This window comes from Saccopteryx bilineata, chromosome 5 (genome assembly GCF_036850765.1).
Source record: "Saccopteryx bilineata isolate mSacBil1 chromosome 5, mSacBil1_pri_phased_curated, whole genome shotgun sequence".
NCBI lineage: Eukaryota > Metazoa > Chordata > Mammalia > Chiroptera > Emballonuridae > Saccopteryx > Saccopteryx bilineata.
In genome coordinates, this window is record NC_089494.1 from 23,050,719 (window position 1) to 23,065,530 (window position 14,812).

At 36.0% G+C, this 14,812-nt stretch overlaps 1 protein-coding gene across 11 annotated transcripts in view; it reads left to right on the top strand.

Annotated features, from left to right (window-relative positions):
- IKZF2 (IKAROS family zinc finger 2) overlaps positions 1–14,379 on the top strand; it is a 163,570-nt gene extending 149,191 nt beyond the window's left edge. For 10 of the 11 annotated variants that reach the window (XM_066278657.1, XM_066278658.1, XM_066278660.1 and 7 more), the window contains 2 exons: positions 689–832; positions 6,656–14,379. In XM_066278657.1, coding sequence (XP_066134754.1) covers positions 689–832; positions 6,656–7,380 — 869 coding nt within the window. In that variant the 3' untranslated portion in view covers positions 7,381–14,379. The remainder of the gene's footprint in view (positions 1–688; positions 833–6,655) is intronic. The other variant, XM_066278659.1, reaches the window with a different exon arrangement.
- Positions 14,380–14,812: the final 433 nt, after the last annotated feature.

Sequence of the window (14,812 nt, forward strand, 5' to 3'; positions counted from 1 at the left end):
GGAAAGTTTATGTCAAATGAATCAGAGCAGTTTAGTGAGCAGATATGCCAGTGTGGAAATGGACTCTTTTATCCTGCTGAAGAGCTCTCTTTCAAAATAAAATTCCCGCCATAAAGCTGCCACAGTTTACTGTGCAGGTTCAGAATGGGGTCTCTTTCCCGAGGGTATTTAGCCACTGCCAGCAGGACTACCAAGATCACTCAGCTCATCGACTAGAGAGTCTGTTAAAAGAAAATGCATGGGTGAAAAAACTGCTTAAACGTTGTACTGTTATGTTGTGCGTCTGTTGAAGCTTTCTCCCCAAACTAGTTGACTGACTTAAATCGTTTTACAAATATAAACTCCCAAACCCTTGAGACTAGTGCAGCCTTAAAGTAGTATTGATTTTAATCAATGTAAAAAACACTTTTGGAGGAATAAGATGAGAAACGAGATGAACGTGTTTGCCACCAATGGTGGCAACAGTTTATGCCATTGATCTGAGAGAGACCCAGATAGAGACAAATCTTCTGTGTAAGAATGAAATTACCGGGGACTTGAACACTGGAGGTTACCTTTCCACTGGCTTTTCTCTGAGCATGCTTAGCTTATGTTTGTGTAACACATTCTGAGATGGCAAGTCCAGCTTTGTAATCTCTAAAATGTTGAAGAAATTATCAGATTGCATTTTTTGTATGGTTTTATATAGTACCTCCTATAGAAGATTGTAAGGAACAAGAGCCTATTATGGACAACAATATTTCTCTGGTGCCTTTTGAGAGACCTGCTGTCATAGAGAAGCTCACGGGGAACATGGGAAAACGTAAAAGCTCCACTCCACAAAAGTTTGTGGGTAAGCATTACACATGCTTTTGTTTCTTTCCAAAGGTGATTTTAACGGGCAAAGACGTGTCCCCACGTATTAGAAACAGAGATGGTGTATTTCAGTTCATGAAACCAACGTCAGTCTCTTCTCTCCAGTATTCTTTTCTACTTCCTGTCACTCCACGTGCACCATACTTACGTGCACATGCGCACACACTAGTGTATTAGCTTAAGAAAGAGAAATGAAGGACAGACGGATAGAAGTAAGTTGCTATCTCAAAATGAAATGATATATAAAGTGCAATAGCATGTTAAAATAACATGTTTATTTATCTTAAATAATAATAACACAAGGAAAATAGTGTAGTTAGCGTGGTTTAGATTGTGGTTTTAAATTTGCATTAGCCCCGGATTTTTAAACTGTTTTCTTTACATGATGGTAATGTTTTTAGTATTTGCTCTAGAATAAAGAGAAATATATATCTTTTAATTCTGAATTAGAAAACTAATGCAGAAACCTGCATTCAAGGCATTTATTTATATCTGTACTTCATATTTTGATCTTCGTTTTGGACCTGAAAAGATTAAATATGATGTATTAGACTTTTCTTTATTTCCAAGCCCTTACATTCTTGGATACACTCAGAGTTAGCCTCATTATGCATATGATAAGTCTAAAGTATCTTGGCAAATACAAAAAAGCATCTAATTTTTAAAAAGATTGTGTGGCCTGACCAGGCGGTGGCGTAGTGGATAGAGCATGTGACTGGGATGCGGAGGACCCAGGTTCCAGACCCTGAGGTTGCCAGCTTGAGCACAGGATCATCTGGTTTGAGCAAAGCTTACCAGCTTGGACCCAAGGTCGCTGGCTTGAGCAAGGGGTCATTCGGTCTGCTGAAGCCTGTAGTCAAGGCACATATGAGAAAGCAATCAATGAACAACTAAGGTGTTGCAATGAAAAACTGATGATTGATGCTTCTCATCTCTCTCCATTCCTGTCTGTCTGTCCCTATCTATCCCTCTCTCTGACTCTCTCTGTCTCTGTAAAAAAAAATAAAAATAAATAAAAAGATTTTGTGAATCACAGAGATTCAATATAAAGAATTGTTCTTGTTTATGTAATATCTATTTTTATAGACCTTATATAGGGTCCCCATTAGAAGAAATAAAAATACCCAATTGGGTTCTTACGTTCTATTGTGAAAATCCTGTAAAACATCTTACAGGAGTTAAATGGTGATTAGGAAAAAATTTTTTCTTTGGTTATTGCAGAGAAGGAAGGGCAAAAAAAAATTCTGTACTTAAGTAAACACTTAGAGAAGTTTCCTTTCAACCTAAAATTAAAGAACTAACAAATCACCAAAATATCACATTAAGAGATTAATCTACAGAGCTTTTTGAAAGCAGGCTTACGGTAGCCCTGAGGAGCAGAGTTTGCAGTAGGTTGTCTAAAGCCTCGAGAGCATACCCAAAGGCCTGCCGCGGGGCCTCGCTACCTTTTCTGTCTCTTCCTTTCTTTTTATAAATAACTTTTTTAAAATGCCAGTTCATTTATTTTTAAAACTGATTAATTTGATGGGTGTCCATTAAATGCCTTTGTCTCAGCTAGACACTAGTGTAGCTGGGAAAACAGGAAATTCATTACTCTTTTTACTGTCTTCTGAACTTAGTTCTGCTTTCTGAAACATTTCATATTTTTATGACTTAGAGATGCTACTGTCAATTTGATTTTATTACATTCCTTAGAAAAGAGGGACGGATTTTTAATTTACATTTTGATTCTAAAGTAATAACATTAGATTTTTATTAGGAATTTGATGGAGTTTTTTTTTCTGTATTTGGATCCAGCCCTAGTAGTAATACAATACATATAACAATTGCACAGTAACTGTCAGCATTCCACACTTGCTGTGCTTTCCTTTTCAATATGTCCCTCAGTTAAGTACTGTCCCTTGACCTTAGCAAGCGCTTGGCCAATGATCCTGAGCTTTCCGCCTCTCTTTTTGTCTCGTCTTTTTTCTCCCCCAGCTTCAGTTCCATGCATCATCGTGTCTTTATACTAATATTCTCGCCTCTCCCGATGTGTGGACTTTCCATCACCGTCTCCTGGTGAAACCGCACTCTCTCGTGAAGCCATCGAGCCTCTTTTCCATGTCTACATTGCTGCTAGCACTTTTTTTGGAGAAAATGGCACAGCCTTACAAATTGGTATCACTATAAAGAAATGAATACCTGATCTCAAGTACCAATTGCCCCACCCATGCTCTGAAACAGCCATCCTTTGATCTATCCCTGAATAGTCTCTCCTGCTCACCACTATGACCATTTCAGCTTTCCTCTACTCTGCAAACATGGTATCTCACTCCTTGAGGATATTCTATATAGAGCCACAAGGGATAAAATCAGTTCAAGTGACTTCAATATAAAATCACTAAACCTATAGGATTATGTATTAATACATCCACCAGAATACTTTCTTCTTTTCTCCTTGTTTAAAAAAAAAAAAAGTGTCCCTCTTTCTGATTAAAGTTAATTCCTCTAATTGTGCTTTGGAATTCTCCTATCCCATTTCCAAGATACCTTACATTGTTATTTTCTTCTTCCTTACTTATATCTCAAACTCGCCTCTATTTGACATTTTTGTTTCAATGCGTAATGTGATAAACCCTCATCATTAAAAAAAAAAAAAAAAAAAAACACACAAAGAAAACCCCACCTTTTTCCCTCAGACCAAAGTCTTCTACCAGGTACTATTACCTTCTTCTTTTCAAAGATGGAGGTCTTGAAAGAGTTCTCGATGCTTGTTTTCCACAGTTTCTTTCTACTCATACCTCAGTCTGTGCAACCTGGCTTTCTTCCCTCTGCTGCACTGAAATTATTCTCATGACATCACCGCTCACTTCCATAGTGCCAGATCCAGGAGACCTTTTTCAGACTGTCTTACACAACTCAGCTCCTGGGAGTGTTTACCACTATTGTTTCCTTTTGAAATGCTCTCTTCCCTTGGTTTCTATGACATTGTCCTCTCTTCCATTTCTTCCAGCTTTTCTGACTGCCCTTTCTCAGTATTCTTTATGGACTTACCCCCTATGCAAATGGGGGCAAAAGTACTCATGGAGGCCTCCATTCATATGCCTAAATATTTTAATAGAAATCAAGGTGAAAAGCTGTTGTGATTTACCCTTCTTACTTAGAAGACTGAGTTCAAATAAATATAAACTTCTCAGATTTTTTGGAGTTTCACACCAGACCTTGGCCTCATGAGCAGAATCACCCTCTGACCTGGAGCCAGGCCCCTGTCTTAGGCACACTCCTGGTTCTCTACAGTTCTGAAAGGGGCCTCGTGCACACATGTGTTGACACCTGTACATCTGAGTTCTTTCCATACCGTACGGACATGCAGTGCATGAACATGTGTTAGCCATTCCTCAAGGCTAAGAGTAAGCATTCCAGCAGCACCGTTGGTATTCTGGAGCATGGGCTTGATGAAGGGGATGGCTAAGCCTGCATGCAAGCTCAGAGCGATCTGGGTGAGGAAGTCTGGGATCTAGGGTATGGTCCAGGGAGGAAAATTGAGGTAGACACATTTTCTTAACCTTCTCTGTTCCTCATTCCATGACGAGCAAGACCCAGGGCAGTCTAACTGTGGGGCTCAGGGCAGGAATCCCACTTGCTGTGTTCTATGGGAAGACAAAAGTCTTGGTGTTTTTTCAGGTTCTACTGTCAAATTTCTCTTCTTCACTTTACCTATTCATGGGTGATAATCCTGTATTTCCAAGATTCAGAAGTTGCTTGCCATCAGCTGATGACTCTTATCTCCACAGCTCATGACCAGATCTCTCTCTCCTGAGTGTGAGGCTGTACCTCAGTACCTACTAGACAGAACTATTACTCAATATTTCCCCAGACTGAATTCATCATCTTTTCTATCTCATGAACATCAACTGTTTCATAGCTCCGAAAACTGGGCTTCATGATTCACATCTCTTTCTCATGCTCTGTGTCTAAATAATCACCAAGCCCTAGCAACAATACCGTCTAAGTTTCTCTCCATTCCATCGAATTTTCTCCAGTTCCACAGCTTCTGTACTACCTCAGACCACCATGGTTTCTATAGAAACATTTTCCTAAGCCATCTTGCTAAATAACTATCTAGTCAATCATTTTCCTATTTACTCCTTTCGGTTCTTGTTGCTCTCAGGATAAAGCTCAAATTCCTTCGCTGTTGAATGAGCCCTAAATCATATGACTCCATCGTTCTCATCTATTTTCATTCCTGCTGCCTCTGAGACTTCCTGCCTTCTGCTCCATGCCCACATTCCTTTACTTGGCGAATATTTGCCATCACATTCATATCTCTGATGCCATTTCTTTCAAGAAGACTCTTTTACTCCCTAGTGTGAGATATGAATTCCTCTTAGTTGACCCCCTAGCACATATCATACTGTGTTATAAATGACCCTTAAATTACCATCACTCCCTCTAAGCTGTAAACTCTTTGAGAATATAGATTATATTTGTGTAGCTTAATTTTTAAACTTTTGACATTGCGGTATCTTAAACTGGATACCATGAGATAATTTCTCATTTTTTTCTTCCATTTTCATTACTCTAATCATTACCCTGATCTCACTTTGGGGACCTTTCTTCAAACCTGAGATAATACTAGCTACTTGTGTTTTTCCAGAAGGCTCTTCTGTGGATTGATATTTTCTATTAACATTACAAGTTAGATGTCCATTGACAACAACAATACTAAATATTTATAAGAGGTCCACAGATATTTTTAAGAAGTAGTTATCTGTAAGATTTACCTATCAGAATAGGTAATTAGTAGGAGACCACTTTTTTTTTTTTTTTGGTGGCACAAATTTTAAAAGATAAAAGTATTCTGTCCAAAGTTGGTAATATTTGACAAGAATAAAATAAAATTACTTCTTGTATACTATGCACCAAACTCTTTTATAGTTAATGTTTAGGTATCTTATTAAAGTAAAATTAAATTCAATGAAGCAAAGATTAAAGGGAAAATTACAAACATACTTCAATCAAGAAAAAATATAGAAAATTGACACTGGATCATACCAGAGCCATTTCATACATGTCTGAGTCAGAAAGGGGTAATATAAAAATGAATAATTATCTTTTTAAAGATACAAAACAACAAAACATAATATTTTCCAAGTTTATAATTATTTTTGGAAATAACTTCTATTTTTAAATAGCCCCCGAGTTCATTCAATTTATCAGACAGTATAACTTTCAATAGTATTTTAATTAGGAACTTTTTATTTTTAACTCTCCAGAATGACATATGTTGGCTCTGTAATTGTTTTTTAATATAGCAGCTAAATCAACCAGATTAATCCTACACAAGAGTGGGGTGGCAGGTTTTATGACCAGATTGCTCTAGCTTTTATGATCTTTGTGGCTTGGTCACTGGCATTTAACATATGCAAAAACAAGCATAGGCTCTGACTTATTTTCATCTGGTATTTTTTTTCTTTCTCCTTTAATTGCTGAACTCTAGATAAGCAGAAATTTTAACAGTGAATGAAAATAAGATAACACAATTATATTCAATACTTCAGGCCAGATGCGTTTTCACTATGGCATTAGAACAAGTACAGGTGGCTTGTGAAATGTTTATTTCTAATCCCCTTTGTGGGTGCAGAGTGTTTGTAAGTCTCAGCAGAATTAAAGAACCTAAATACTTGATCTAAAGGATAAGATGTATCATATGGAAAATGTAATTGATTAGTTAGCTTTGCACTTAGATATTTTTAATTCTACCACTAATTTTGTTGTATCTTTTTTTTTTCCTTTTCCATTTTCTTCCCCTCTTTTTCAGGGGAAAAGCTCATGCGATTCAGTTACCCAGACATTCCCTTTGATATGAACTTAACATATGAGAAGGAGGCTGAGCTGATGCAGTCTCACATGATGGACCAAGCCATCAACAATGCAATCACCTACCTTGGAGCTGAGGCCCTTCACCCTCTGATGCAGCACCCGCCAAGCACAATCGCTGAGGTGGCCCCAGTTATAAGCTCAGCTTACTCTCAGGTCTATCATCCAAATAGGATAGAAAGACCCATCAGCAGGGAAACCTCCGATAGTCATGAAAACAACATGGATGGCCCTATCTCTCTCATCAGACCAAAGAGTCGACCCCAGGAAAGAGAGGCCTCTCCCAGCAATAGCTGCCTGGATTCAACTGACTCAGAAAGCAGCCATGATGACCACCAGTCCTACCAAGGAAACCCTGCCTTAAATCCCAAGAGGAAACAAAGCCCAGCTTACATGAAGGAGGATGTCAAGGCTTTGGATACCACCAAGGCTCCTAAGGGCTCTCTGAAGGACATCTACAAAGTCTTCAATGGAGAAGGAGAACAGATTAGGGCCTTTAAGTGTGAGCACTGCCGAGTCCTTTTCCTAGACCATGTCATGTACACCATTCACATGGGTTGCCATGGCTACCGGGACCCACTGGAATGCAACATCTGTGGCTATAGAAGCCAGGACCGTTATGAGTTTTCATCACACATTGTTCGAGGGGAGCACACATTCCACTAGGCCTTTTCATTCCAAAGGGGACCCCTATGAAGTAACAAACTGCACATGAAGAATACTGCACTTACAGTCCCACCTTCCCTAAGATGTTGACATACCTTTTTTTTAAAAAAAAATATATTATTACTGTCATTAATTCTTATTTTGTGGACGCAGTGTCCTTGCTCTGCCTAATTAAAATTAGGAAGAAACAGAAGAGAGAAGGGGACAGGGACAGGGGATATTGTTTCCTGGTAACTTGGGCTTGTTTATTTTGTGGGGATTTTAAGAGCAGTTCATTTCTGCCATGCATAGATATAGACATATCATGCTTTGGAAAAAAAAATCACTGGATTCATATAGATTCACCTAAGAGATTCTGATTTGCCACTGATATTCAGGATAATAATTGAAGGCAGGAAAGTTAAGTTTTCTGGGTAGGACTTTTCACAGTTTAAAATGGTATAAGTAATTGAATACTTCAAAGAAGAATTTGTTTCAAAATGTAAACTGTTTTTTTTTCCTCTGAAGATCATGGAACAGAAACACATTGTTACTTTCAGTGATAACTCCTTGGATGGGTTGTTATTGTGGGGTCTATGTTTACTTCCCCTATGGAATTTAAAATGCGGTATATTATACACTGTACCATATAGCAAAACTTTTAAACTACAGGTAGTTAAGGACACCTACAATACATCTGAGGTCCTGTGATCTTATTTTTCTAAACTTCAAGCACTGTTTTTCCATAGTTTTGATGACTGGCATTTTATAGACACCCTTGCAGCCTTACTTTTAACACCTTTAATGAATAGTATTTTTATCTAGTTTTCAGAATAACATATGGTCTAAGAGTGGCTAAGAGGCAGGCGGTAGTTTCCAGAAGGGACCTCTACTTTTCATAAATTTATTTGGGAAGTTTTTTTTTTTTAAAACGTTGTAATGTGATGGCCGCATAGTATACATATTTGTTTCTAAAAGTATGCTTACGATTGTCACTTTATCAGCATTTAATCAGTGTTAACCAGTCAGCAGAAAAATATAATTAGGCTAACAGTAGGGGGAAAAACCCACTCAGAAATCCCTTTTCTGGTATATTTCTCTCTTCACGTGTGTTTTTCAAGCTGTGACCACCCAGTGTTCTGTCCATAGTCCGTTCATCTTCTACTCTTCAAGTGGAAGGTCTTACATACGTTACTATAGGCTGTTTCCTTTAAACCAGAGGTAGTCAACCTTTTCATACCTACCGCCCACTTTTGTATCTCTGTTAGTAGTAAAATTTTCTAACCACCCACCAGTACCACAGTAATGGTGATTTATAAAGTAGGGAAATAACTTTACTTTATAAAATTTATAAAGCAGAGTTACAGCAAGTTAAAGCATATAATAATAATTACTTACCAAATACTTTATGTTGGATTTTTGCTAAGTTTGGCAGAATAAATCTTTATAAAACAACTTGCTCTAGTTAAATCTATCTTTTTATTTATACTTTGGTTGCTTCGCTACCGCCCACCATGAAAGCTGGAACGCCCACTAGTAGGCGGTAGGGACCAGGTTGACTACCACTGCAAACTCTCCTTGGAGCCATTGCTAATTTGATCTGAATGTATAACTTGAAGCCCACTAGATTATGGAACTAGGGCTATTTATTCTAGTATTTCTTCACTCATAACATCTACCACTTTTGATACAAGGAAAGGACATGTCTTTCTTACCTATAAATTGGACTATAGATAAAACAAATGAAAAACAATGCTTATTTTTACCCTTCTTGGATTATAGAATGTGACTGAACCTCCAAACGAAAGTGACCTTTTTCTGTCTCAGAAACATTCAACTATTTATAAGTCCTTGTCAGAAATGAGTCTCAATTCCTTATTACAGAATTTTTCTTCTTTTAATCAGTACATGTTACCACAGTTCACATGCCGATTTTCATTTCATTTACAGGGTGCTCTGTTTGTCCTTTGCGGTCCGATAACGTTAGCGGGAAACAACCCAGTGAAAGTGGTTCAGGTCATTTGGGGGGCACACTTTGGAGTAGAACTTACTTGCTGCTTATGTTCAGAGAGGGCAGCCTTGACCGTGACTGGATCATCTGCTAACCCATTTATGAATACTGAAATCCTGTTAGCTGTAACTGAGAGCTACTCTTAAAAATATCATTAAATGGGATGCAGAAACTCTGTCTCTTACTGTAGAAGGATGTGAGAATTAGCAAGACTGGAGAGCTGTGGACACAGACTCACTCCGGCTTCCGTAGTGCTCTTCACTCTTTTTCTAGTTTCCCATCTGCTTATTTAAGCAACTTCTCAGCACTAACAGCCGAAGCCAAGTCAAAATGGTTACAACTCAGCTCTCATCCGCTAGCCCCTCTGTAATATTTTTAGAGAAATGTCCAAACTGTTTCTTTAAATCTAAGAGCAGCACCAAAACAGAGATGTGAGATGTTTTAAATAGAACATCAACTGTCTTTTTGTTGTTGTTGTTCTTGTTTTCTGCATACGTTGGTACATTGGTACATTATGAGCATACAGTTCATTTAAAGGTAAAGCATGCCTTGGAGACATGCCTCCCTCCTAACCACTCATATATAATGGAATTTTTTTTTTCCATTTTGGTAGTAGGTAAATAATTTAAGTTAGTGATTTAGTGTTTTACTGTAATTTAGAGAAACATTTGGATGGCAATCAGTATGTTCAGAACTTTGGCTGGATGTGAATTTCTGCTGGCGTTATCTATGAATTTTCTTCCTGCTTACTATTCTTTTTTTAACGTGTGAACAATTATGTACCTACCCTGGGATGAAATTGAATTTAGGTGGGTCTAAAGAGTGGTGCAGTATCCCATGAGGACTAGTCATGCACTCTCCTTTTCTGATTTCCTCTTTTTAGGAATCTATTGTACTGAAGGGGCTTAGTATCTATGAGAGTGCATTTGCTACAAGTGTATGCTCATTGCTTTCTTAGCCACATGCTATGAGGCACAGAAAGAGGTAAAGGTGGTTCAGGGCATGGCAGGGACAAATGAGGACAAGGTCGATTTAAACATGTAGGTTAGAAAGAATTTCTGTGGACACAGCACTTTCTGGGAAAATCTAGATGCGATATTTGCATGACTCTTCCTCACAAAAGGAAATAAGCAACGTGGTAGCACCTAAAAATAACTATGAGGGTCAGACACCAGATAAATCAAGTTGTGTGTAACAGTTATATGCCCAGTTAATTCAGGTGAGATTTCACAACACAGAGTATTTGAGGGGCATGAAAATGGGTTAGTCTCTGTGTTTTCCATTTAGGCAAAATTCAGAAATTCATCATATTGCTTTGCCCTAATTTTGCCCAGAATTTTATCTCTAGCTCTGGTTGAAGTATAGGGCCTCTCTCTAACAATGGTCAATCACGTAAAAAGCCAGTCTAATCTGGCTTCTTAAAACAGTGAAAACGACCAATAAAAAGTTTGGAAGACATTTCGAGTTGTTGAAATATTCCGTTGAAGATTTTCTAGAAGGACAAAATGGGAGAATGAGAGACCAGAATTTAGATTTGGCTACAAAGTAGGTAGTACATACCTACAAGCAATTGTGTATACACAAATACATTCTTTTAGAGAAAATTCAGAAAAATAATCAATTAGAGCGATCAGACGTGTTTCAAAAGCATATAGAGAGTTAACTACCATTAATACCTGAGCAGTTTAGTAGGCTAAGTTTTTACCAGATGTATTAAGAAATATTAAAGCAGTGTCTTTAGGACTATGTGTGACTATTGAAACTTTGGTCTTGACTCTCTACTTCAGAAGAAATCAAAACAATCAATCAAAAACATAGAGATGTTTAGGTGATTTGATAAAACCTCCGAAGTGAAAGAAACAAATTACTTTTGGATAGGCAGATAAGGAAAACAAATTATCAACTGTTATTTGTTGACAAGCAGAGAAAGACAAGAATATTTTAGTGAGCTTGAAACTGTCTATGGTGTTTGTGTCCCTGTTGTACGCCTCACAAAACTATCATGAAGTCTTTATGAGAGTTTATAGAAATGTTTGACAAAGTTTCAAGGAAAATTGGTCCATTTATTTTTCCAATATTAATTCATTCTGTCTCCAAAATAATTTCTTAAGGTAGAAAAAGGCTGCAAAAATGTGAACATAATATTGTATGCCTTTGGTTTCAAGACAGATTATAAGAGGTACTGGCTATGTTATGTTTCAACTTGAAATTGTTCGCTTTACGAAAAAGGAGGTTACATTTGTGATCATCTTTAGTTATTTTATATATTATTTTTTGTAAGTACTATCTCATGAAGATGATTCTAAACCAGAAGTTCCCCAAATGCACAGGAAAAAAACTAGTGGCAGTGAAATTATAATTTGTGTAGATGAAAGTTATCTTAGAAATGTTTTTAAACTTCCAGTTTCTGCAAAATAATTAAAATGTCCAGTAACTGGTCTCTTAAGATCCTGAATTTAATGTATTAAATACTTAGAAAATTTCTTTATATTGGTGCCTTTTTAAAATGGATTGAGAGTGTTGATTAGCCATTGTAGCTCTACAGCACTTCTATTATGTATTTATAAAAACCACTTAAAACTTAGTACTATATAATTTACCTTCATGGTTTTAGGGCAGTACTGTTAGATGAATTTCCAGTATGGAGACTTTCAGCTCATCTGTGTAAAGTAAAGTTTTGAAACCGGATTTTAATATCCTTTTAGTTAGATAGTATTTCTGAATACTGTTATAAGATTATGCAGATGAAACATGAGGTAAATGGAAATTTTAGCTGTGAATTGCATTAGGTGGTTTAGTTTTGTTTTGTTTTTAAGGAAAAATCAGTTCTAATGTCATGCAAGGCTTTATTAGTGGAATTTTTGCTCAACAGAACCCAGTATTGTTTTGGAATTTCATCTAATAATTAGTGTTGTGCTAGTCTTAGAACCACGGTCTTCTCATCTCTTCATTTTATGGCTAATATAAAGAATTAATTCTCCTTCAACTAAACAAAAATGGAACAGTCATATCACATTGCCGTTCTCCAAAGTGTAATCTCAAATGCTCTCCTACCATGGTTGTCTATTACTTGCAGTGAACGTGTTAGGATATGACAGCTTTTTAAAATAATAATAATAATAATAATAATAATAAGCTGCTTGTTATACAAAGCAGACGTCATATGACCAAGAAGCTGTGATATGCTAGTGTTTCTTTTCATCATAGCTTTTGCTAGGCAAAATAATGACACCCTTAAATATTTTTACATTTATTGCAGAAACCTAAAAATTTTTAAATTTCCATAAGATTTTTATGTACCATTCTATTTTTAGCTTTTTAAGTTTTCTCTTGCTGTACTGTAAGTTGGTGGAGATTTTTCACATGCACTCTTAAGAATAAGTTCTTAATTCTGTTTATGGGGTTTTTTCCTCCCATATTATTGCATTTGTATATTTTCTGTATAAATTTGTTGTGAATTAACCTTTCTCCTATAAAGAGAGTGGTATGTGAATGACTAGTTTTCTAAGACTTTCTTTTTATTTTGAATAACATATAAAATTTAGAGGCCCCCTGCTAAGCCACGTAAAGTATAGCGTATAACTCCATACAGGTACAGATAGGCCAGTTTGCAGTAAATAGGGCCCTTCAGATTACCTCAAGTGACACACAGTAAGAAAAGCTTCTTGGATGGGTAGAGGTCACTGAATCCCCTACTTTGCACTTATCAAGATTCTACTTAATTTAATTTACTGGAAATGAATTTTAAACATTGAATACACTGTAACAAGGGAAGGACTCTGGGTTTTGTTTTTGTTGTAGTTTTATCCTTTTGTGTTGATTTTTTTTAAGTAGTTCAATTTCTGAAACTGTGATTAAAAAAACAAAATGACTGTCAAGCACTCTCAGATTTCCCCTTCTGTGTAACAAGTTCTGTTTGTTATTTCTTCTTAAATTTTGTCTACTCTCCTTCACCTCTTTTTTCCTCTCTGTCTGTATCCCTTCCATCATTGTCTTTGGAATTCTCTGACTTCTTTTCCCCCTACTAGTTTGAAGATTAGGTCAGCTCTAATTTCTAATTCATGTGTTTCTTAAGTCTTAATTTTGTGTGTGTGTGATTTTTATTGGCTGTATAATCTGCTGACATATTTTTATATGCAAGTGTAGTTTTATATTAAAAAGGAAATAGTTGGATTAAAAATGGTAAGGTGTAAAACCTTTGTGTTACTTTCAATTTCAAATATTGGTTTACTTAAAATATGACTTCAAAGATTATGTAATCATAAGTATGGTATGTTTGCCTTCAATTTTTGTTGAATTTTGTGTTCTGATTTGGTTTTTCTCCTAAATGATATGAGAGAGTAAACAATTTTTGCAAGTTTTTAGGAAGATGTTAAAATTTTTTACAGCAAAAAGTCTTAATTCTTTCCCAGGTGGGAGAAAATGCTTTAACATTACTATATTATTCCAGGTTTAGAGGGGCTCTCCAGGCTCCAAATTTGCTCTTAATGGGTGGACCTTTTAGACCATGTGTTATTTGCAATTCCAGAATGATTGCTTCTGCTATTTAGTTTAAAAGATGTTTTTTTCTTTCTGTACAAGTGCAATACTTTCCTTGAAGTCTTAAAAACTATGGTTATTTTTTTGTTTGTTTTCCTGACCTATATTTTACTTAATGAAAAAAGAAACCCTGGAAAATCATGGTATGTTCATTAAAGGGCACAAAACAAGCAAAGTAAAACACTCCACAATCAAAAAATCCAAGAACACGGAAACCGTTGATCTAATCTCATGGCACCTATATTGAGGCTAAATTTCCATTGAAATTAGTAATCTTTTGCCTGAGAAATGTGTCCTAAAGTTGAAATTCTTGAAGACTGGATTTTCTTCTTAGACCCTTGTCCAATGTTTTAAATTAAGAACCTAATATTTTTTATTTCAATTTCCTCCTTTTGAAAATGAACTTTAAAATGAAAGCAAAGCACTTAGCTCAATTTTGAATACCTATCAACTTATTGGGGAAAAATTTTTAAGAAATATTTGGAGCACTCCTGTTTTCATACAAATTTAAGTAAGAAGTATTTTTTGTATCATACATATTTATATGCAGTTTGTTGGTTTTCTTTTTTTATACCTGTGTCCCTGTAGTAAAACTGCTGTAATGTAAATACATATTTTGTTAAAAGATAACATTTCTTTGGCATTTCTCTTAAAGGCAGTTACTGCATTTGTACAGTATGTGTCTTGGCCATTTTAGATTTCTTTCCTTTAACAATACCAAAGGTAATTAGACTACTTTAAAAACTAATTGCTTGACAGTTTCTAGGATATTTTGAGTTTTAGAAGCAAAAAAATAAAATAAAATAGGTCAAACCAGTAAACCTCATTTTTTTTCAAACGAATAATTTGGGAAAATATAAAGCTATTGTTTAAAAAAGAAATATATATAAATATATATGTAAA